The sequence below is a fragment of the Aquila chrysaetos genome, chromosome Z (assembly GCF_900496995.4).
Source record: "Aquila chrysaetos chrysaetos chromosome Z, bAquChr1.4, whole genome shotgun sequence".
Classification (NCBI taxonomy): domain Eukaryota; kingdom Metazoa; phylum Chordata; class Aves; order Accipitriformes; family Accipitridae; genus Aquila; species Aquila chrysaetos.
The window spans coordinates 72916772-72942831 of record NC_044030.1 but is presented as its reverse complement, the minus strand read 5'-3'; the positions used below and the strand labels follow the sequence as shown (position 1 = coordinate 72942831).

Genomic DNA, 26060 nt, shown 5'->3' with positions numbered 1-26060 from the left:
ACACAATAATTTTATGTATTTCTATACATATACATACAGAGTATACTTCGCTTGTTAAAATTGCCAATAAGTCACCACTAAAATTCAAGTTTTTTTATATAATAGGCAATGAATGGGAATAGCACAGACTCTTTGAGGGTATGATATAATATTAGGACAAAATGGTACTTACGCTAGGCCAGACAGTGACTAACTTACAAAAAAGTTTTTTTTTCATGTTTACTGTCAGCTATGAGTTCTTCATGCTACTTGGATGAGTCATAGCAATACAAGTAACACATCAACATGTCTTGGAAACAGTAGCTCAAAACAACAAAACCACAGGAGGTCAACTGCATACAAAAGTTGAGTGCACACCGAGACCATTCAAATTTATATTTAACAGGATAGTTAGAGCAATTACTAGGTAAAAGTATGACATTATTCTATGCATCCAAAATGTAATTATGATACAGTAATTTTGGAAATACAGCTTGAACCATCACTGGTAATATTTGAGGAGACTACTTAGTAGATCCTAGTCTTAAGAGAAGCCCCTACTGAAATTGCAGATTCTGGATTTAGACCCATCAGCTCTCCAGATTTGTTCCATAGCTGAATGCCCCTAAGCAGATGTTCTGTTCCTCTCTGCTACATACTTCATCATGAGATTTCAAGTTTTGGCCATAGTAGTTGAGCTACTCGGATGAACGTTACAGTCAGTCAATACTACATTCAGATTCTAAGATACTGTGGTTTTGCAAAGGACAGTTGAGACTCTAAAATGACGGACTATGAATCAGACAGAGACGGAATCCATGAAAGCCTCTATAGTCCCAAACTCAATCCATATCCCAGTGAAATTCAGCAGCATGGTCAAAAGCTAACAGACATGTAAAGCAGACTAGTAGAGCCTCATTAAATAATGACAGAATTAGTTTTGAGCAGATTGAAAATGCAGTTTTCCATAACACTGATGCTATTAAACTGCTAAGTTTAAGCTAAAATTAGTTCAGTTTCATTTTCTCCTTAAAGAAGCACCTATCTTTTTGAACGAAAAATAGAAATCCCTATTAACAACATCTGTGGATCTCTTTTCCATTCATTATTTAAATATGCTTTTAGATTTAAAAAGGTATAAAGGATCCCTCAGAAGCTAACAGTGGGATAAACCTTCTATAATAAAGGATTCTAAATAAATACTTTAAATCCAAAAGATATTTTCCACTAGGTAAATACAATTGTACAGTTCTTTCTGGTTTTCAGTAATTTATCACTTACTACTTCTCATGGGGGTGGGGAAAACCCCAAAGAAGTAACCATCATGTTCTAGTATTAATCAGCAGAAGTTGGGAAACTTCAAGATGCTTGCCTTATGTAGCTGGCCATATAAATGAAAGATGAGTAATCCTACTCAGTTTACTGAAGCCAACAGCACCTACTGAGCTTGTGAACTGCTGTGGCGACTGAAAGTGTCGCTGACCATTTATCAGAGGTCAGATCCTCAGTTTCCAGGTCAAAATTCAGGTTAGCTTAAATAGCGATACAGGTGGTTTGAAAGGAACAAGAATATTTTTGTCTGATACAGTTTAGGCAGTACTTCATGAACATTTTTGCTCACAGAACTGCAGCTTCATTTATTAGGTGATGAACAGCAGATGAGGAGAAAAATTTCCAAGTCTGCCACTACTACAGTTCAGAACTAAACATAGCTTTCCACAGCCTGAGTATCACCAGGCTGGGGATACTAATTTCTTGGAGGAGAAGACTTACAGCACCTGTTGGGCAAAAACAACCCATGTTCTGCAGCCAAAGAGCCAAGAACACAAAGATTTTTACTCAGAAGTGCTAGCTAAAATTTGATGAATTAAATGCAAGTTTTTGTAAAATACCATGTATACAGCATACTTTGCAGAGCAAGTATGGGGACTTGAACATCACTAGTTAATACTTCTCTTGAAGGCAAAAACGAGTGAAAAGGGAGTCGAGCTTCATATAAAATATCTGCCTTATGGTATCACTCCTGCAGATAAAGTAACAAATCCTGTTGACCGCTGACTGCCATTATTTTATTTATTTTAAGTATTCAACTTGTGCATAAAATCCTGGAGTCTAGTTCAGTAATTTTAGAAGGGTGATTATTCTCCTTCTTAAATGAAATGGGGTAGGGGGAACAAAGTCCACCTTAAAAATCTAGTCTTCTTTCAAGGAAAGAAACCCAAACCTAACATACCTCAGATATCTTGAAACTTATATAAAGCTTAATGTCTACCATGATCTCTGTCAGGAAAGTCCACGTTAACTTACATTACTTATTTCCACATGAATATAAACATTTTGCTTCCCCTTGTAGCGTTGCTACATATCAAGGTGCCACGATTAGATCACTGGTCAGCCTGGACCAGGGAAGAGACAGATGACGCTCACACCATGTGTGTTAACTTCCTCTTTTATTGCGCAGTTAATTCCTTTTATACTAAAAACGGTAGTTGGGATTACTCATACATCATAGGGAGGCGACGACTAGCCTTCTACCTTTCCGTGACATCACGAGATCTTCCGAATGCCGTACCCTACACCCCTGACCAAAAAAGAACAGCATTTCTTCCAAATGTGAGATTTGCCCCATCTTTGAAGGAAAAATCTGGGGCAGTGGCGAGCAACTTCTTAGACTGGTACTGACATTTTCTTTTAAGTACAGTAATATTCCTAGCAGGAGAGTTAAATTTTATAGATTTTTCTGAATTATTTTATGAGAAATATGCTATAAAAAAAATTCACAGGTCCTTTCCCTGTCCATAGGACAAATATCCTAGATAGCTACTGGTCTTTCAAAAATGGACCATAAAATGCAAGAATTTACAAACAAATCAAGTTCATCTTCAATATAATTTCAAGACAGGATACAAACATCCTCAGCTCTTAGCGTATCTATCTTGCCCACACTCCTGTCTCACAAAGGGGGAACTCAGACTGTATCAATTCATGGTAGAAGACCAGAGGGCAAAAAGGAAATAAAACCATCTCCCCCAAGTTCCAGGCTTTCACTCTTTTCACTGGAATGAAAAATGCAGCATTGTTCCAACCACAAGGCAGACAGTACAATACAATTTGCAACTTTTATTCTATTTTCATAGCTGCATTTACAGTTTAAATAAAAATAGGAAGACTTTTCAAAACCAAATGTTCAAGTTATACATTTATAAAGCAGGTAGTCCAGGGAGATGAATATAAGAACAAGTGCTAAATATTAAATAGAGTAGGATGATTCCCTTATAAAGGGTCACTCTAATTCAGGATCAAAACCAGGTTATGAACTACTGTCTCTGTCTTTAAAAGTCATATTTAATTTTACCAAGTTGCTTTTCACAAATTAATCATTTCTTGCCAGTTTTAAGTCCAATTTATGAAAACCTTGTGTTTTTGTAAGTATTTTCCATTTTTAACATCAGGTTAAGTATAAAGGACAAATTCTTCAAATATTCAATTATGGAATTATTCAATTTTTCAAAGCCATCTTTTAAAAAGAATTGTTGGTTCATCCTTTAATTACAGTATGCATATTTACTAGTTTACCACATTTAGAGCTGTTTAACATCTGATTTCAGTAGTAAAATCAACACTGTTTTAAGATCCATAGTTTCAAATATTGACTTTTCACTAGGAATCATGCATCTGCAAACCTAATCCAGCTCTTTTAATTTTAAGGCAACTAGAGAATTTGGAAGCACTCACATTTGAAAGTTTCCAGATTAGCACAAAAAGGAAACATATCTATGTATCGGCCTTTTCTAGCAGAATAATGGCTTTCTTGGAACACAGTCTGGAACACAGTCTCAGTAAAAACAGTAGCATTTTGTCAATGGTGGATGTCTAACACACACAAGACAACGACCCAAATGAAAGATTTCAGTATAAGTAAGTTCATTTCCTCAGTGAATGCTATGCACCTACATGTGCTCTGAACCAACTCAGAAAATGGGGCATTTACAGATTTATTATTAATGCACTAGAAGACCAATGTATTTGCTATTGTGATTTTGTTCTCAGTACTTGCCCTCCTGCTAACCAAATCTCATACACTACTACTGAAGTGCTGTTCAATCTTGCAAGGAGTGCTTTTAACACCCAAGGAGCATGCTTACTTCAAAGATTAGCATGCATGTTTGTCTTTCTCATATAAACTGGCCCCCCAAACCTGCCCTTAAGCATTTGTTCTTTCACTTGAGATAAGTCTCAAAACTGTCAAAGCCTCCTGATTATCTCACTCAATGAGCTGTTACCAGCTCATCTACAACAACAATAATTTAAACCTTACTTTACCCACAAAATCCTCCACTACTACCTTGTTTCTTGGCTACTGCTGATTGCAGGATCCATCCTCTGTCACCAAAACTTGGGTTTCATCTTCAGGCATATTGCCCTCTCTGTGGTGCTCTATCAGAAAGGTATACAACTTACCAGCTCCTTCTGAGTATCAGCCCATCCATTTGGGCAACACACTGAAGCTCCATCTCTCCTAGCTCACTGACTGCAATGCACTTTTCCCTTGCTTTCACAAATGGAACACTGGTTGAACCACAAACATTCAGTATGCTACAACAACCGTTTCCTAACTTCCTGCCCACCTTCCATCAGTCCTCTCTGCTCCTCTCCACAGGTTCCTCATCTACCCCAAAAAAGGGTACTTGCTCTCCTTCTGAAGGCCTTTGATGGCCTCTGTCTTCAGCCTACACTCTCATCCTGACATAAGTTTTTAATTCTTGCCTCCTGTCAGCTCACAATGACAGCTTCCAACATACCATACTTTCAGGCAAGTACCCGTCACATTCCCATGGTTTGGATATTTGATAAAAAGCACCTCAAAAATCAGCAATACAGACCATTTCTAGAAATCACTCCTTTAAATCTTTTTCACTATGAAAACTGCAGTGAAAGTTGATGGTTGCTGTTCTACTAGTGTCCAAACCACTGCACATGATGCTCATTGATATAGTACTTGCCCTCACTATCCTTTTGACAGCTTACACCCAGAGTGTCTGGCATTTCACATTTTTGATTCAATTAGGTAGAGCACTAACCAATCTTTAACTCTATTTGTGCAACTTAACCCATTAATTGGGAGGTATTTCAGGCTTCTAAGCACTAAAACTATACAAAAATTCAGCCAGCAGGACATTCAGACAAACTTCAGCATAACCCTGCATTCACATATTTGCTTGTCCTTATCTGCTCCTTTCCTCTCCCATAGTACATAGATTTCAAGTACTGGTCCATGATACTAAGCTGTTTCATGAATCTCTCAGCCAATGTCTGATAGAGTACATGCAAAATATTTTGCCTGGGTAATCACTTGTTCTATGATACCATTTGAACTCTTACCTTAGTAAAATTATTCAAGTGACCTAGTTTTCTCATATTTGAAACACCTTGTAGTTTGGCCACATTTTGCAGTATCTCTCTCATATTATCACAGGGTTCTGCAAAAGAAAACAGGTTATTAGCGGATACAGTTGAAAAATAAAGTAAAAAATCTAAACGTGCATTCAACATGCAGTTTCCCAAGTATCACAGGTACTCTCCTGGTCTTAATTAAGGATGCAGACAATTTTTTTACCTCAAGAAGCATCATTTTGATTTATGCTTAGAACCAAAACCAGGCACACCCAAGTTCTCTAGAATAAATGCTAAATCCCATGGAAGAGCAAGACTCCTATTTTAAAGCAGATTTTAATCCACATCTTAAATTTACAGTTGACAAAGAAAACCTTTTAGTGTCTGAAACTCCAATCCTAACACCTTGTAACTGAACAGTTTTATCCTTAATCCCCTTGTAATTTAAAGACAAGAAGTAAACTTAAAGACAGAAGTAAAAAGATAGCACGTTATTGTCATACCACGACTTCTTTGTTCCCTCCAGACAAAGGGTTGGTGGGATTTTGGGAAGATGGGACTCTTTTCTGCTCTCCATATTAATCTCTGTCCACAATCACCCTAAACATACTTGAGGGCTACGACTTTCAGTCACAAAGGAAGTTAACTACAAGGTAAACAGGGAGACTAGGTATGTCTTCTCCTTTCTTCCTAAGGGTCCACCGTCCCAGCCAAAAAAACCCAAACCTCACAAACCAGGATTCAGACACCAATTGATGACCCTACACTCTTCTGGGAGATGGAAAAGGACTACCAAACATGGTGAGAAGACACAATACTGCCCCACCTTTCAGAATAAGGTTGGGAGTTGTGGCAGAGTGGGACAAGCAGCACAGAGTGGGGGTGGGCACAGAGAGCTGCACGCAGAGCTACTGTAACAGAAACTGCAGTAAGCTCTGTACATGGTGGCATTGCGGCAGGACAGTTTTCAAAGGGAGATGCTTGACTGCAGGACTCTCGTGCAGTCTGATTAGACACTGTGTAATAGGTACTACAACAATACTATCAACAGCACTGTAGTTTGAAATAAATGAAATAGCAAGGCTATACTGGAGATGTGAACTGTTAGAAAGTATTACATTACCAAAAAAGAAAAAAATTGCATTACATAAAATGAAGTCTTTAGAAAAAGCCTGAGGAGTCCAAACCCCAGACATACGAAAAGCAGCAAAAAGAAGGCTTTTGTGTGTGGTGCCCCACACTCACTTCAGTAAAAGAAACCTGCTTCCCACTGCAGTATGAACATCTACAGCTGAATTTGTGGCATATAGAGTCTTTTACTTCCCTGTTCATCCTGAAAGGATATTTGTATATTTTTCATTATACAAAGGAAATCAAAAGTGTCAGACGTGTAAAGAAAGCACCTTCTTCACCACCTCTCTACAAACCAAGCTGAGTTTATCACCTTCTATAGTTTAAAAACTTTAAAAGCAACAAATTTGAAAAAGCAGACATAACTAGCAAGCTCATCAGGATATATCCAGAGCATATTTGGAAAGACAAGACCCTGTACTTGCACTACCATCAGGAATACAAGACAGTATTTAAAGATTAAGACACCTACAGGTAGACACCTCAATTAAGGTGTGTAAACCTGTAAACCCACTGTAGTCAATGGAGATCTCATCTGTCAGCCAATGAAGTCAAAAACAGTTAACCTGACCAGCTGCAAGATGCCTACTCAAGGGTAAGGTGAATCAATTGTACTGACTATACTGCTTATAATGAAATTATAGCACATGTACAGACATGCTACTGCCATACCACATAATTGTGATTTTTTTTTCAGACAAAGGATCAGTGAGATGCTGGGAAGACAAGACAGGCTCCTAAGTGTGGGCATCGATCTCAGTCATCACCAGCTTGGTGTGAAATAACCTTTTCCACAAACCTAAGTCACAGCAATAAGCAAAGTCAGCTTCGAATACACAGCCACAAGTACTGAGCTACCCTGCATTACAGAACTGTATGGACAGCAAAACCAAACATCCAATAACGCTGAATTTAAACTGGAACATGTGCATGCATCTCTTTGAACCCACCCCCAACCAAGCAAAAAAAAAAATCTTGGACACGATCACAGAAATTAGAGACAGTGAAAATCTTAGTAGATCCATCCCAAGTTTAGGATTCCTCTGCACAGTTTACTTTTCCAGGGCTTAACTCAGTTTGAGAGGTTTGCAATAGCACAAGCCATAGAAACAAGAGAAACACTGAAGACAAGTAGGCTGGGATAGTTATAGCACTACAAATAGTTTACATCATAGCCCCTAATTTCAAGGGAACATAATAGGAGAGGAAAAAAACTTCCTCATAATTTGGTTTCTCTGAAAATACAGTTTGGCTGATTTCTACACTTTAGCTTGCCTTGGGTGGGAATTTCCCCCGCTCACACCTCTTTTGGACCCATTACACCACAAGAAAGAGCCCAGGTGAGCAGCCTTAGAGCTGTTCAAAATGTTATATTTCAATTCCCTTGAAAACAAGCAGCAACAATAACTTTCCAAAATGACTGGAAATATGCTTGTAAGTTTTAATTTTGAAAGTGCAGATGGCTACATACTCAAGGTAAACCTCTACCAAAACTAAGCTCACTATATGGACAGGAAAGACCATGAGACTAGCCCAGGAAGCCTCTTGTGCATCATTGGCAATGAACATTTCTATTCAGCTACCTGACAGAGCGGGCACTAACTCAGAAGTGAGCAAGGTGTGCTGTGCAGAAAAGCAGACAATTTGGATGAGAAGAAACCAAGACATGATGCTGCTACCAATTTCCATGTTAACAACTCTGTAGCAACGGCAGACCTTTATAACGAGGCTTGCTAATTAAAATATGCACTAAAACCATTTTACTCATGTATGAAAAACTGCACTTACAGCAACTTTTCATCACACTGTCCTCTTTCTGCTGAGAAAAACTCTCATTTATAGAGAGACAGAAAAGTTTGAGGAAAACCATCTTTGTACTGCCTAGTTCAGCAGCCAGGTATTTCCCAGAAGCTTCACTAGCAGACAAGTAATTTGAAGCAAACTGGGGACTCCAGTATGAGATCTAAAACACTGTGAGAAAATTAAGAACATGACAGATATTTCCACTATCAACTGGTAATATGAATACAGCAAGTTAACTAGCTCATACTTTGGTTATATCAACACTACTGCTGTAGAAAAAAACAAGATAGTAAAGAAATAAATACCCTTAGAAACAACTAAGATTACAGAAGCCTTTTTGGTCAAGCCTTATCAGTTCAAGTCTTCTTTTAAACTTCAGAAGAACCTTCTTGCAAAAAATCTCTTCCAAAAAAGTTACCAAAAGAATTGTGACATACTAACTTCAAGGAAAGACTGGCTGTCCTGTTTTTCCTCTTCTGGAAATGCATCACATATTAGAAAGAAGTAGAAAATTTACTTAGTTACTCAACTGTGAGTCATTTTTATTAAAAGTAAAGCCAATAGCGAAAGTAGGCAGGCCTAACAGAACCTCACATGCGGCAGATGTAAAAGAACTTAAACAAAATAACATCACTTCACAAATGGAGAGATAGTCTCTTGCTAGTCTGTCCCTTACGTTAAAATGGGCTTGGAAATAGACTAAATACATTCTGGATTCACCACCTAAGGCATGTGGCTTTCCTGTAATCAAAGATCAGATACAGCACTGCATTATCTTCCTGTCACAAACTCATGCAACAGCATTGAAGAACATGGATTAATGCAGCAATGGAAAAAACATGGCACAAAATCAGAGACTGAGCTCCCAAAAGAAGAAATACCATGGCCATAACATTTCACTGTCAAGCTTAACAGCTCATGTTGGTATTGACAAGGAGTTTTGGTTTGGGGGGTTTTTGGGGGGTGGTTTTTTTGGTTTTTTGTCTCTTTTAAGGACCCCAGTTCAGACCACTGCTGCAGAGATTTCTTAGTTCTGATTAACCCTTACTCTAGCTCTTCAGAAGTTCTTGCTTTTCTATCCAAAAAAAAAGACAAGGATGAGAAGCTACTTGGTATAACTTCAAGACCCCTCAAAAGTCTATTCTTTCCTGACTTACCTCATTTATTACTGAGATGCTGACTCATATTAGGAAAAATTTCTTCACTGAAAGGGTTGTCAAGCATTGGAACAGGCTGCTCAGGGAAGTGGTTGAGTCACCATCCCTGGAGGTGTTTAAAAGACATGTAGACGTGGCGCTTCAGGACACGGTTTAGTGGTGGACTTGGTAGTGTTAGGTTTACGGTTGGACTCAATGATCTTAAGGGCCTTTTCCAACATAAATGATTCTACCATCTCGAGCTGGCCCATAGTGACAACCAAGTATCTTCACATTCTTTCCCATGGTGATTCTGAGGGTGGAGTTGTGCAAAATGACGGAGCTGATCTTACAGCTTTCCTCTGCCAAAAGCTGTATAACCCCTTCCCTTACTTACCTCCCCTCTACCCTATCCCACTATATGATACACCCTATCCTTTACACTACTCTGGCACCCATCAAGTTCACATTAAAACAATTCTGCTAACTCAGCAGAATACTTTTCATTCTTTTGGCTATGTTACTTTTCTGCTGGGTTACCAAGTCAAACTAAATACTGAAGTCTTACAAAAATCCACACAGAAGTGGCTGTGCCACTGAGCCATTCACAGGTAGAGTGGTGGAAGCAGGACCTACCCCTTCCAGAAGGGACTCATTAGAAAAAAGTCAGACTATCTTTTTTTTTTTTACCTGCACTTTTACCCTTGGCAAATTGTCCCGATTAATGTACACAAAGCTACTTTGCCTCAAATCTCATCTAAAAACTTGTTGACATATAAAAAAATTTCAAGCCAGCATGCTTGTGTTCTGCAACAATAGCTTCGGTTGATTATCATTACCATCTGATTTTCTGTGTATCTGTCTTCTTTTTTTGGATAGCAAGCATTTTAAAGTAGCAGATACCTTTGTTCTGTGTACTTCTGTTACACCAAACAGTTTCTCACCCACAACTGTCTGCACTGAATAACACCCAGTACATATAACGATAATCTTTAGCACAGAGCAAAACCGGTGTTTTTAAAACCCTAGCCTCAAGAATGCTGTAATTCTCTACACCTTAAAGTAATTCATAGATGCATGTATATAAAAAATCTTCAAAGTTGTGGTGGTGTTTGTTTTTAGACTCTCATGGCCTTTTCAGGCTTGACTCACTTTTTCACCCCTTCAGGACTGTGACATTGTTTTTCCCCAGTGAGAACCATGATGCATTCTGACAGATCCCATTCTCTAGAGAGAAAGAACACCGCAGAGCTCCAGCTACACAAACCCGCTAGTGCTCCATCTAATGCTGGGATGAAACAGGACCAGCAATAGCTATATTAGCACAACTGACAACTCCTTTCCCCCGACAGATTTAGCAGCATTGTTTGACCACATTCAGTACACTAGCAGCATGCCAGTTTGCTATTGTTATGCACATGTGAATAAAAAGCAAACAAAAAGAATGGTAGGCTTTAGCACACAAATAATTCAGTAACTCTGAAGTCAGGCATAATGAGTTAAACTGAGGAGCGTGTATTTTATAGGCTTCACTTAGTAGATGCTAGGACAGTACACGTACACAGCAATCAATGTATGCACAGTAGTAAACTCTGAAGTGAGACACTGCACTAGCAGCTCCTATCACGCCTACTAGAATCATAGTACCAAAAAGTGAAATAAGAGACTAAATACGCCTAAAGACTTCTCCTAAAGAATGAAGCTGTACTTCAATACAGTCAAGCATTTCATCCTTGACTGAGAACACAGGAAATATCTTCCTCTTACTAAAGGAAAGAATCACAATATAAATGGATGATTCTGGTGAATTCACTATACACCTCCACATTTATCAGAGATTTTTAAAGTTTAAGTGCTATACAACTATATAATGCAAAGCTGCTCTTAGTGGCCTGTTAAAACTACATGCTTACAAAACAAAGGAAGTTGAGTGAAACACACCCCAACTAGCAACATTAATGCACTGTTCTCCATTTCCACTGACATAGTTATCAAATATCAGTTATCAAAAAGCAACAAAACATTAGAAATCAGTTACTTGAAGGTGTCTTTGTAAGCCTAGATGACAGCCTGCTGAAACACTTTTTATCAACACCTTTAATAATGAAATGAAACACCAATGAGAAGGCATATCCTGCCATTAACAACTTGCTGGGGAAAAAAATCAGGACAATTACGTAATCTCTCATAACATGAAGTATTCTTAATTTACATCTAATTCAAAATGTGGAAACTGCACAGAAGAAAAACAACCAGGTTCTGAGAACAACAGAAGAAGAGAAAGCTACATTAAAAAAAGCAAACTGCATGACACAGAGATCACTCCTGAATTATTTATATTGACACATCAACTCCACTTTGCCAGATTGAAAAAAATTAGCACATGAACAGTTTACATTCAGCCCGTGATTTTCATAAACACAGTCATATATGTTTAGACTGAAGGTATGTCTCAATTTATAAGGTAAAAACATAGAAATACTTGTTTGCTTGTAGTATCAATTTTAGGTAGTTACTGTTATGTTGAAAAATGTACTGAATACTAAGCCAGATAGAGATCCTCTACAATCACTGTTGAAATTTTGTTATCACACTTGATTCAGTAAGGTGCAAAGTATTTTGCACTAGTATACTGTGCTGTATTAAGTTTTTCCAAATAATTCTCATAAATTTTAGATTAAAAACCCCACAATATATAACAAATCTTAACAATTGAGAGCATCACCCTGAAAAGCAGAGGTGACCAAAACCAGTGATTTCTGCAGAATGTACCTAAAGATTTATTTAGTTTGATTCCGATAGCTTCCATAGGTGAACCATACATAAAGCACTTTATTTTGAATACAGAGAAGTTCCAGTAATTCCTGTTCATGAAAACAGAAGAAAATAAAAGCTAAGAACTCATGATTATTTTCACTCTTGCTGCTTAAGAAAGCTATGAATAGATGGAAGTGGCTCAGTAATATGAAAAAAAGCACACCTCCTCTCTTTCATGGCAGTCAGCAAAGAAAGTAAAAGAACTGTTCTTCCTACATCAATCAGGTAGAAATTAACCTTCACATTTATAAAAATGTCTATTAAGTAGAAAGCAGTGCAAAAGACAGCATTTCCAAGGTAGGATGCAGAAATCACTAGAACCTCAGATAAGAAGAAAGTCTTGTATTGGGATTACACTTATGAGTCTAATCCTTCATATTTAGCTTTGTACATCTAGACTTGCATTATGTCCTTCTGTAAGTAAACAGGAAAGTAAAGTTTAAATGCCTACTGTGACTGTACAGATTTCTCTTTTGCAAGTGTGCATAAAATACTGTAAATTAAAGGATAATTTTTTTAATATTACTAAGTATGGATAAAGGTGGCAGGAAATATACATTCTGGTGTTGCAGTCAGCTTGAAGCAGTGACAGCAGTTCAGAAATGGACCACTTTCTAAACTACTGTCTTATAATATTACTTCTAACCAAGGCACAGATTCTATCTGTAAAAAAAAAACATCCTAACATCCTCACCCTTGGAATTATGTTAATTATTCCCAATGTGTTATCTGGTATGCCAAATTTGTAGACAGCTTTGCTTTACTGTTAAAACTTCTGCAAAACAGGTTTTATAGTTGAAACGTTAACAGCTTTTCTAGCACCTAAAGCTACAGTATTACTACTTAAACAGAAGCACAGAACAAAGCTGAAGATTGCCCACAAATTATTTTGGATTGCTAGTGACAAACTTAAAATACCTTTAAGCTTTGAACACAGAAAGACAAATCTGAAGGACCATTCCAAAGGATAGCTACAATGTTTATTTGAAAGTTAATTACCTATAGCTTTTGATAAACAAACTATTCCTTAAATGCTTACTTAAAAACAAACTACTGTCCTGCATGAGTTTCCTCAAAGACCAATTATGAAAATATTAAAGTTAGAACTACATAAGGTACCAAGGTAGGTTTAAAAAAAAAAAAAAACAAAAACCAAAAACACCCCCCTGTTGTTCTTTAAGTAACTTGTCTATTCAGAGAGAACAAACATTTGATTTAGTCCTCCATTAAAATTTACAGTTAGGTCCTAAACTCTCAGGAAGACATGACGTTAATGCCAAGAATCTTAGCAATCATTCTTGGTATATACCATCTTTGTGTATTACATACTTATTCTGCACACGCCCCCCCCCCCCCCCGAAAAACATAAAGCCATCTTTCTAAAAATATTAGATACACAACTGTAACTACCACACACTATGACAACTAAAACCAAGCCCAGATTATAGTCTCCTAACAAAATTTCTCTCATTACCACTTCAAAGCAAAACAGAAATATAAATTATTCCAGTATACACAGTTAAACTCTAGAAGAACTTGCTCTAAAACTTTCAAAAGTGTAGATGTTTAAAAGAAAAAGGAGGAAAAAAAGACGACAAAAAGAACACAAACAAAGGCACAAAACACTGGAGGCTGGGGAACACTCCATTGTGGCGTGACTACACATTTCTTTGCCCTGTTGTTCTATGCTCCTCTGCATCAATTATCAGCTACTGCCAAAGACAGGACACAAGGCTGGAGTGACCCCAGTACAGTTCTTATGCCCAAACGCCAATAAAAGGCTGGAGGATAAGCCATTCCCAGATTCACAACATTGGTTATGTTGGTATACAAATAAAATTAATACTTTCCAGAACATCAACTATGAATTTGCATAGTAATATGAGTTTATTGTAATGGTTAGAAAATTATCTTCAATTCCTCCAACCCTTTTTCTTCTTTTCTGCCACCAATTCTAGAAACAGGAAATTCAGGGCAGTCACAATTTTTAGTTGCTTTAACAAAAGATATACTGTGACTGCTTCACATCAGGCAAGTCTCCTTTCAAAACTACTCAAAAGAATTCTGATCATGTATTTCTCTGAATATTATCAAACTGACAAGCAAGTTAATAATAATATCACTGACATCAGAAGAAAATTTGTGAAAGGGAGAAATATGATCGTATCCAAGAATATTTTCCCAATGAACATTCTAATTCTTCTCTGCATCATTTTAATTTGTTCAAGAACCCAAAAATGTATTGTCCAGTTAAATGGCCCTTCGTGATAAACTCCAAGCTATCAGGAGCTAGCCACTGTCCCCAGAAATACCCTGTTACACAGGGCATCATGTAAGAAAAAGCCTAGCAACATAGCAGATGAAGGATCCCCTGGTTTGCCAATGAAGACATGAAGGGGAATTTGGCAAGACATGGAAAGAGCAAAGTAGTTAACAACCTCAAATTCAAACATTAATAGAGGTACACAAGTAGAAACTACATGTAATTCACAAACAGCACTAACGGAAGCAGGAAGCCTTTAAAATGTGGCAAATCTGCAATGTGATAACTACACCCCTTAAAATGCTATAACCAGAAGATTTCAGAATAGTGCACAGATTAAAGATGCTTGGGAACTCCAGTCCCTCATACTAGGGACAGGGCAAGTCTCATCTGTCCGTACCTGTGACTGTTCAAGACATTTACTGTTTCTCCTGAAAACATCATTCTCGGAGAAGAGACAGGAAGCATCATATTTATAAATTTCACAATATGATCTAAGTACAATTCTTTAAACACAGAAGACACCCAATTCCTTGATCAATTTCAACTTAGAAAAATCTATCCCACTGAAGTAACAGGCTGACCTAAAAAACCGAGCTGGAAACACCACATTTATAGGAACAGTCAGTTTTTTTCCTTTTTTTTTTTTTTTTTTTTTTATTTCATGGGGAAAAAAAAAAACCACAACCCTGTAAGTCTACCCATGAGAATCACACATGGTATGCATAAAGAAGGAGACGAACACATTCTAAATTATCTAGATATGAGGTTGCTAAAGGTGAATTCTGACTTCAGTGATGCTCAGAAGGTAACAAAGGAAAAAGATTATTTAGATTTAATCGGTTTTTTTTAAAAACAGTAATTTTCAGGCAACAGCTGTTCTTGATAGTCCTCTATTTTTATGAAACAATTATTTTAAAAAATATATATAGTTTTATTTGTAGTCTGTGTACACTTGAAGCAGGAAATCAATCTTTTACGCAGCTAAAAAAACAAACAAAATCCCTGTATTGATCACCACACATGTTTACATGAAGAGATTAATGAAATTATTCTTTGTTACTCTTATAATTATTATGTATTTTTCCATAAATCAAGTTCATATTGTTTTGCTTTAAATACTTTACCTCTATGCACAAGTATCTTCTACTAATCATTCTGTAGTCTTAAATCAGCAGCTGTAGTTCATTTCACAATGAATAAAATTTATGCAAATGGGGTACAGATGTACATCTTTCATTTTAACCAAGCAAGCGCTAGCTAACAGTAGCCATTTCAAATATGGGTAGCTCCCCTAGCTCATCTTAACCATTTTGCCATCCCTTTGGTCGTAGACTCACAAGGTTACTCAAAGTATCAGTGATAAACAGCATGAAATATTGTTAACTATGCATTTCTCCAACTGAAAAGGAATTCAAAAATCTTTGTGCTTTTCATTTTACATCTCAGACAATTAAGCGTATTTAATTTATACTAAATAAATAATTTTAAAAGTAGCTTTCTGAAATGTTTCAGGACTACCTATGTGAAAAAATGGTCAGATGTAGCCAAAATCATAGCAAAAAGTAGCACTTGGACTAAAATGAGTTTAGAGAAGTTTACATAGTGAAGAACAAACCCAGTAAATTTAGAAACAAAATCTCCCCTTTTAGGAACACTTCCCTAAAGGCTCTATCACTCAGACTAATTTATTAATAAACAATATTGATTCCAACGATATTGCTGTTCAGGTAGAATTGGGAGAAGAGACTTCCTCATAATATTTAGTTACCCAAACCTATTCAGGCCCCTACTGAGATGCAGCTTGCTACGCTCTGATAAATGTAACAGAAGCGTAAGAACATGAGTCCTACAGAGCTTTCAAGTATGCGATAATAGTAAAATTCGTCACGTAACTAAGAAAACACAACTGTAAGTAGGGTTTTTTGTTCTTTGGGGTTGAGGGTTTTTTTATTGGGTTTTGTGCTGGGTTTTTTACTCCATTTTCTCACTTATACAGCCTTACCAACGTTCCTTCTCTTCACCAGATGCAAGGATTTGGTGAATACACTCTTCACTAATCATGCTCTGAATTTTTGCTAAGTCCTGCTGTTTTCCTGATGCATTTTACCTAAGTTTTCCATCACCACAACAGATGGTTGGCAAATGAAAAAAATATTTCGTGCAGTATACATGAATACACTAATACTACAGATTTTTAAACAAGAATAAAGCAAGATATATTTTGTGAGACTGAAAGTTACAAGTGCTCCAGTTAAAACAATTTGTCCAGTATCAGCCAGCACTTCTGTAGCAGTGTTATTAGCACCTTCCCTTCTGTATCAGAACTCATCACAGGAGTGTTGCTTAGTGTGCAAATTCACCTGCACTACAGCATAAGCATCTGCCTACCTGCACACAGTTAAAAACACTTACAATAAAAAGCAAACCTCTTATTTTATCTAACTGTCGTGGTTTAACCCCAGCCAGCAACTAAGCACCACGCAGCCGCTCACTCACTCCCCCCCCACCCAGTGGGATGGGGGAGAAAATCGGGAAAAAGAAGCAAAACCCACAGGTTGAGATAAGAACAGTTTAATAGAACAGAAAAGAAGAAACTAATAATGATAATGATAACACTAATAAAATGACAACAGCAATAATGAAAGGATTGGAATGTACAAATTATGCGCAGTGCAAATGCTCACCACCCGCCGACCGGCACCCAGCTAGTCCCCCAGCGGCGATTCCCCACCTCCACTCCCCCCAGTTCCTATACTAGATGTGACATCCCATGGTATGGAATACCCTGCTGGCCAGTTTGGGTCAGCTGTCCTGGCTGTGTCCTGTGCCAACTTCTTGTGCCCCTCCAGCTTTCTCACTGGCTGGGCATGAGAAGCTGAAAAATCCTTGACATTAGTCTAAACACTACTTAGCAACAACTGAAAACATCAGTGTTATCAACATTCTTCACATACTGAACTCAAAACATAGCACCGTACCAGCTACTAGGAAGACAGTTAACTCTATCCCAGCTGAAACTAGGACACCAACCTTTTGTGTAGTTATCAAAGCCTCAAGTCACATGCTTATGTCTTAGTTGTAAGAAGGTAGCTGGTTTTCAGGTAGATGATTTGTGTCATTTATTATTTAAAAAGTCTCAGGCAGGAGTCTCAATTACTATGAAAGATAAAAAGCTTACCTGACTTTTCAGTACATTCCCCCAAACTAGTCAGCCATCACTTCAACATCAACTCTCAAGCCATCCGGTAACACTCCTGAACACTGTTCTTTTCTGCAGTGTTTGTATGGAAATAAACACTTGGAAAACAACAGGTTTTCACCATAACTGACTGTTTCACTTCTTCCCACTTTAAAGAGAAAAACTATCTGATGTTGAGCATCTCTTCTATGTTATTAGGGCAAAACTTCCGAGATTGCTAGGCAATTGGTAAAGTATGCATGACTGGGCAAGTAAGTGATGTATTTCATTCTGGGAAAGCTATCATTGACATATCATAATTATAGTAAATAAGGAAGCTAAGGGCTGTGTTTCTTTACACAGCATCTACACTGGATAGGCTCTGACAAAAAAAAAATCCTGAAACTAAGCATTGCATTAATCTCAAAGGCAGGGGGGATGAAACCCAAAGAACATTTATGACAAAGACTAAAATATTCATACCAAGGCAGAGACTAGAGATTTTGGTACTTCAACAGTTTGCAAGATTCAAATGACTGGGGGGAGGGGAAGCAGAATACTATAATGTTGTGGAAACACAGCATTGCTTAAACACCTAAGAAGCTATTTATACCGATTCAAATTGCAGAACAATCTCTTTTGTCAAATATAAATAGAAACCACAAGATATTAGAACAGTCATTTTATTCTCTGCCCTTCAGAAGAAAAGTGCTGACATTTGTTGACCAATCTGAACCACAGCAGTAAAAACAAAGAACCCACCCACAAAAACAAATTTATAGATGCTGTACACAGAAACTTTAAAGACAGATACGAATGCAGATCTTGAAAGACATGGTAGTGCCCAGCTCCTACAGATACCTTACTACTAGCTAAGCAAGTCATAAGGTTTTACAGTTGCCTTTTGTTAAGATTTTTCCTTCATTAAAAATGTTGTTCCTGTTTTCAAGAAATGAAAAGTGAAAATATTGTAAGCACACACCATTTTAGTAGCTCTGAGAAGTCTTAAGATTGTAAAAGCAGTAATACCTTAGGAAGCAAAGCCAAAGGTACACAAGTGTTATTAATCTAACCAGGCCAGTGCACTATACAATTCCAAAACAATGGCCAACTAAAGCGCAAGTGCAGACAAGAAAGCTAAGTGTATGCCTTAATTTTGGAGTGCATACACTCAGCACCTCTAACTCACTCACTTTTAAAACCTACTTAAAAGGTTACATGTTGCCCAAAAAGTTAACAGGCCACCATCATTGATAACTTCCCCTTCAGTCTCCCTACATAAAAAAAACAATATACAAGAATAACACAGCAGAAGTCCTGCTGTTTTCCTGATGCATTTTACCTAAGTTTTCCATCACCACAACAGATGGTTGGCAAATGAAAAAAATATTTCGTGCAGTATACATGAATACACTAATACTACAGACAGCAAGACAAGTAAGATCTCTCTCAAGCCATTTCTCAAGTTGCCCCTTTATATCTCAGAAGAACTGAAAAAAAGTGTTACTAATTACCTTCTTGCTCCTACTGTGGCTTGTTATAGATTGACAAACAAGGGGGCAAAAAACCCAGCTATTGCTCTGTGTGATCTGCTCTAACACAAGCATCCTGCTATAGTTACCCATCACAATGATAGCATACTGCAAAGCGAGGGCAAAAGGTGCCCATACATTTTGTTTATTTTGGTATTTTTAAAATACTGTTTCTATAGTGTGGTGGAGCCCCACTTCTTCATATTTTCAAGCCAGACCATGTATTGCAGGAGTACGCAAAGAAGAACTTAAAGGCTTTCTGTAACAGTCCTGCCATTAGTGTGGAAGAACTACCTTTGAGCCACCAAGAAAGTACACACCAGCTACCATCTCTGCACTGGTTCCCTACTGCCTTGCTGGAAGCACTCCCAAAGGGTTTTTTTTTTTCCCCTTCCCAATTACTTGAGCTCTCAGTATCAGACAGGTGCACAGCATCCCTCCCTGCTTCTTTCATATTGATGAAGGAAGCTAGAAACAGCATGGTCATCAAATCTCAAGCTGAATTTGGAAACAAAATTCATCCAGCCTTCTTTGACTATCCCGCAAATAACCCTTAAAAATGCCTGACATTTTTGTGGGCTGTAAACTGCAAATAGCATCCCGAGATGTTTGCCCTGCATGCAATGCATTACAATTTGCCATGTGGGCACATGGAATCAAATACAATATGGTTTAAAGTGATGCAAGCACAGTAAAAAAGTAATACAGTTCAGATATCGTGAAGTTAAATGGAACTTCTGCATCTTTTATTTTTGCCTACATGATAGAAGGAAATGACGGACAATGGAGGCAAAGGAAAAGGAAAAAAGGAAATTTTTTTAGGTAACACTAGCCAGTTCTGTGAAACTCACTCTCAGGGAGAAAAAAGCACCAGTTTTCTCAGCTACTTTATTCATATCTGCCTCGTGGTGTAGCTAGAGGACTCAACATTTACAAAATAGAATTGCCTGTACAAGAAAAGCTGCTAAATCAAAGTAGGATCTCATAATGCACATTTATGAATAATAAATGAAAGTACTGATGTTGGAGATAGGTACATTTCAGTTAATTAAAGAGTACAGTATCAGAAAGCAAAGACTGATACCCTCAAAAAGGAGGAAATGAAGACATACAGGCATGAACTGCGCTTGACCATCAGCAGTTGACACTTTTGTATCTCTCCAAAGCTTCAATAAGCAAACAAGCTTTGAAAAGTTCCTAATATCCATTGCAGGCTCAGAGCTACAGGAATCCAAGAAAACAGGGATCCCTTGAAGGAAGGACATTCAAAGGAGCCTGACTACAGATAAGATACTGTGAGACACAGCTCTCAACTAGGCAAGTTCTAAACTACTTAGGCCTTCACAACCCAAAGGCAACAGATGCAACTCCAACAAAGGAAGAAGTGTTGGCCACCCAACAGGATAAGGCGATTCAGTTACAGAGGTGAGCAAAGAACTTAACAGCAAACAAAGCATGGATTACACAAGCCTTTTACAGTACCCAGAGCTTTGGGAGATATATAAGCTTCTGTAATTCAGCTTGGAATACCTGTAAAACAGTCAGAAATTAAGATGAATTATACTAAAAGCATATAATACTTGTAGCATGGTTACATACAAAACCATGACTGGACTAAATGCAAGAATTCCTACAAAATGCACTAACCTGGTCAAGAACTCCAATTGTCCTTTCTGGCCTTAAGAAGTTACAAGCTTGATTTCAGTAGTCTAATTAAACCAATCTGCCTCATCCCATTGCTAATTCCTTCCAGATGACTGCAATGGGAGTTGCACTGGTGGCAAGTCTGCCCTCCTTTTCCCTTTCTGTTCTATTCTGAGCAGGTAATATAAACAGAAGGCCAAAAGCTGAGTACTCTGAATCCCAATTATTAATTGCAATTTTGTAATCAACAGAAGATACAACATATGACCTTAAGTAGACAAAAGCAATGAGACTTCACCTGTATCTGCAGTTTTTTCTTATTGTACCAACATTATGCCCAACAGTTTTTGAGCTGGGGACAATTTTTCCAGAGTTGATCATCCTAATTTTAAGAAAACTATTGTCCCCAAAAAAGATTTACCAGAATCCTCTTAAAAGATGGGGTACAGCCAGGGCTGAGCAGCCCAGAAGTTTAAAAGGAGAAAAAAAAAAAAAAAAAACAAAACCAAGCCAGAAACAGCAAACCACAGACTTTACATTATCATTTTTAACCAGGCTAGTCTTGTACATAAAGAGTTCACATACACAAACACACACAATGCAACATCATATAAAATGCCTTTCATAAACATTACTATATATCATTTTTAAAAAGGCAGAGCACCAAGAAGCTCCAAAGAGTAAAACCCTACTATACCAGCCATGGTAAAAATATATGAGAACAACATGGTGTGTTCTGGGAAGACACCAGCAACCTTCAAACTACAGCAACAAAGAAAAGAGCAAACAAAAAGCAGCAGAGAAAGGTAGATCAGCTCTACAAGCAGCAAAACACTCCCCGAGCCTTACTGCACAAAAGCCAGGAAGAAGTAGGACCCAAAGTAGCAGAAACAGGGCTAGCACCCTCCCCGCATCTGTTATTATTTCTGAAATACTTAGTAACAGCATTGGCCTCTTGCACGGAAAGAGCATAGTATATAGTCCACAGGTATGGACTAGTGAAGGTCTGACATATGCCAAGTCATGTTCATCAAGCCAATGCTAACAGGAACCTGTTTAAAACAAGGCAATACCAATATAATTTCACATGTTTGTAATAAAGAGGCCGCTCTAACTAGAAGCATATGGCTGAGGCACTGTTTACAGTCATTCTTGACTTTGCCCAAATCAATTATTTCACATTAATCAACATAAAGTTCAGTTGTCTGGGGAAACAAAAAAATATTAGAATATTCTTTAAGGTACTGCAAATGTGAGCCCTGTGGAAAACTATATGATCCACTCAACAAAGTGAATCAAAACAGTGTATATTAGTACAGAATTAGGGTAACAATTTAAAATATTTAAACTAATTGCTTATTTAACTATTGTAACAGCTGTAAAAACAAACATTCATTGTGTTCAGTGTGGAAATGAAGTTATCATCTAGCTTAGTTAATGTCTTGCTGAGACTTTTTAACTTTTTACTTTTGTTTTCTCTTTAAAATGAAGTTAATACCTACCATGGATAACTATATGATTACTGATCAGTCAGCTGTAGTTCCTCTGACAAAAAACCAAAACCCTCACTTTTCTGATACAGCGTTCACAACTAAATTTAAAGCCGCTCTTTTTTTTTTTTTTAACAGGGGCTACATACAGTCACAGTGCAAAACATCTTTTTTTGTTGTATGAAAAATTTTTTTTGCATCTTACCCAAGAGCTTCTTTTACAATATGATACGTGTGAAGTAGCTCTACTGCTGCTACTACTACAGGTTGCATGGAATCAGTAGGTGGCTGAAAACACCTCATGGCAAAAAAAAGTATCACAATGATAGTTGCCTATCGAATTCTGAGTAAAAGATTTCAAACAGACCACATCTAAAAATTACCACTCTAGCATTTAAGTTTTGTGTATTGCTCTTTCACATCAAAACACTGCAGTATGCTACACAACATAAAAAAAGTTACTAAACCCATTCATTAAAATCCTGATTCTTTAAGTTTCATGAACAGGTAACACTGCTTACAGTAGTAATGGTGTCACATGCTTGAACTGTTAAGGCCTCTGTCCCACATTTTGTTGGTAAAAGTTTCACTTGTTTTAATTTTAAAGAGTGTTACAATAAAGCAATCATGTCCATTTGGTGATAAGGTGGGAAGAGACATAAGAGCCTGTTTCTTTAAACTAAAAAAAAACCTCAGTGCTTTTCCCAGGAACTAAAATACACTTGTAAATATGACATGTATACACAGAGCTAACTTTCAGCCCATAGTAAAACTGCTTAATAGAAAAATTCTAAACACAGATCATACTGGGGGAAAAAAACAATTAGAGGTGGAACTGCTGATACAGCCTCTCACTAAGCTGAAAACCGTATGGATGCTGCTAATATTTGTACTTCCTTTACATTTCACAGCCCACTTTTATCTCATTGATTCTGTCATCTCCCTGCCTACTTCCTCATAAAACGGATCTATTCAGGATAGAAGCAGTCCCAGATCTCCTGAAGCAGACCAGTTATACTACAAGCATCAACTTTATTCCCTCCCCCAGACCAAGACCTTCTGCCCCAGGGAAGATCATTGCTTCTAGTGGGCCAGTTTGTTTTCTGCATTTTATTCGGCCCTTTGGGAGAGTCCACCCCTTACCTTAGCCCTCAGCAAGGCAAGATGAGCTACACATTTGGGTAGAGAACGAGTTCCTATTCGTCCAAGACAAAATTAGTTAGTGTGTATTGGATGTTACCTTTACTTCCTTCCTCTTATCCCCTCCTGCCCCCCCCATACATCCGAGAGCAGTGGAGGATGTTTGGAGCAATTTAACAAGTAAACGGGAGATGAGTGCCTTCTGGTCGTACAGCAAGACGCTCACGGGAAGCACCGTGGCCAGCCTGCCGAGGGCTGGCAGGGACGGACGACAAGGGATGGAGGCAGGACCAGCCGCCACGGCCGAGGTGCGCCCCTGAGGCGCGCGGCCCGCCCCGCCGAGCGGAGCGGCGGCCGGAGGGAGCCCCGGCGGCGAGGCCGAGGGGAGCGGCGCGGCGCGGGCAGCCCCGCTGCGGAACGGACGCTGTAAGCGGCACCGTCCACGAGCAACGACCTCCTCCGAAAACAACCCCAGAAGCGGCCGAGGAGCCTCTGCCCAGACGCAGGGGCTCCCCTCGCCTGTGGCCGTGTGGCAGGCCAGCCCTGCGGCCCCGGCACGGCGGTGCCCGAGCTGCCCCGCAGCCGGCGGGGGGCTGAGGGGAGGCTTCCACCTACGGGCAGCTCCGCTCACTACAGGACGCCGGGCAGCCCACCGGCGGCGGGCACTGGCACCCCGCTGCCTCCTCGCCTCTCCCCCCCCGCCCACCGAGCCCCCGCGGCCGCCCCGGAGCACCAGGCCGTTCGCCGCCGGCGGCTTCCCCCCGCTCCGCCGCGGGCGCGCAGCGAGGGGCAGGCGGCGACCCCCGCCCCGCCGGCCACCGGCCCGTACCTCGGCTGAGATCGAGGGGGACGTTCTCCTCGCCGCTGTCGTTGCGACCTGCGGGGACGGGGAAAGAGAAGCGCGTTAGGCTGGCGGGGAGGAAGGAGCCGGAGGGGCAGAAAGGCAGGAAAGGAAGGCAGGGGGCGGCTGGGCACCGGCGTGGCGCGACAGCCGGCGCGGGGACAGCCTGCCGCCGCGGCCTGGCCGGGGCCCCTTACCTCGGATGCGGAGGTGCCTCAGCGAGCGGGCGCGGAGACTCACCGCCATGTTTACGGCCCCGCAGTCACAACACCGGAAACCTCGCCCGCTCTCGCGAGGAGAAGACCGCGGAGCCGCCGCCGCGGCCGGCGGCACCCCCCCCCCGCCTTCCCCTCGCTGCGCCCAGTCACCGCGCCGCCGGCGGGAGGAGCGCGGGGGCGGCGTGGCAGGCGGCTAAGCGGCCAGTGCTCGGCCGTGGCCTCTCTGCCGTGCGGGAGCGGCGTCTGGTGGCTCTGAGGAGGGGGCTTAAGTACTAGAGGGCGGGCGAGGGCCGCCACTCCTCAGCCTCCCCGGGGCGGTGGCGGTGGCGGTGGCGGAGGGCTCCGCCTGCCTGGGCGCACACCTAAGTCTCGCTTCCAGCGGCTCGGGGCGGCGGGGTGCGCGGCCGGGTGTCGAAGCCCGGCCCACCCCGCCGCCCCGGGCCGCTGGAAGCGTGGCTGAGGGAGAAACACCGGTCTCCTGAGAGCCGGGCGGTCCCGAGGGCCGCGTCCGCTGCCGGGGTTCGCTGCGGGGGTTCCCCTCAGGCAGCTCAGCCCCGAGAGGCAAAAGCTGAGGGGAAAGGGGGGTGGCGGGAGCGAAGGGGTATCGGAGGGGGCTTCCCCGCTGTGCCAGAAAACGTGGCGAAATGCCTCCTTTTGCTGAAGAGCTTGCCCTGCTGGGAACTGGCTTCCTACATAACTGCTCTGTCACCACATCTGAAGGTTTTGGTCTGTCAAGTGAAATTACTTCTTTTGGTTTTGTTTTTATGAGGTTTGCCCGCTTAGTTTTCCTTTTTTGAGCTGCACTTGCCTTGTGATGAGACGGTAGTTCACGTGGATAATGGCATGACCATTGGCTTTGTACGCCGGATGTTTTCTGCACTCTGGTTTTTAGTATGTGAAGTAATGAAAAACAGGAAAAAATACCTTCACATTGCTTTCTGGATTTACACGCAGCGGGTCTCTGCAGTCTCAAATGTTGATCTATTTCTTACCTTGACAGCTGTTGAGCTTTAATAAAATAAGTGTGTATATATATATTAAAAAAAAAAAACAATCCCAAAGTCCCTCTATTATAAACAGTATACTTATATGTAGTTGCTCTTGTCCTCTTTAGGCAAAAGTTTAAATAAGCAGATAACACCTCATGTCCTGACACTTCAGGTAGCCATAGACAAGGCAAGTTTTTGCATCCAGACTTCCCAAATTCTCAGAAACAAAACCAGCAAATAATAATCGAAGAGTAGAAGTAGCAAGCCGTGCAAAAATAGCTTCACGAGCTCAGGTAATTGTTTTCCTGTTCTGTAGTCAATTATTTTCCACTCTTTGAGTTTTCCCTCCTCTCTCTTGAGGTCTTTCAATTCAGATCCTTCATTACTTATAAAAGTCTGGTTTTATTAAGTATTCATGGACACAAAGTTTCGTCTCAAAAATTGTAAATTAGTTTTTACACTGATTGGTGCGCTTCTAAAACATTAATACTGATTTAGAAGA

At 39.8% G+C, this 26060-nt stretch overlaps 1 protein-coding gene across 1 annotated transcript in view; it reads right to left on the bottom strand.

The window, feature by feature from the left end:
* RICTOR (RPTOR independent companion of MTOR complex 2) overlaps positions 1-24696 on the bottom strand; it is a 90353-nt gene extending 65657 nt beyond the window's left edge. The window contains exons 1-3 of the mRNA XM_030003508.1: positions 24549-24696; positions 24340-24387; positions 5362-5459 (exon numbers count right to left, since the gene is read on the bottom strand). Of these exons, the coding sequence (XP_029859368.1) occupies positions 5362-5459; positions 24340-24387; positions 24549-24597 (195 nt within the window). The 5' untranslated portion in view covers positions 24598-24696. The remainder of the gene's footprint in view (positions 1-5361; positions 5460-24339; positions 24388-24548) is intronic.
* Between the last annotated feature and the right edge of the window lie 1364 nt (positions 24697-26060).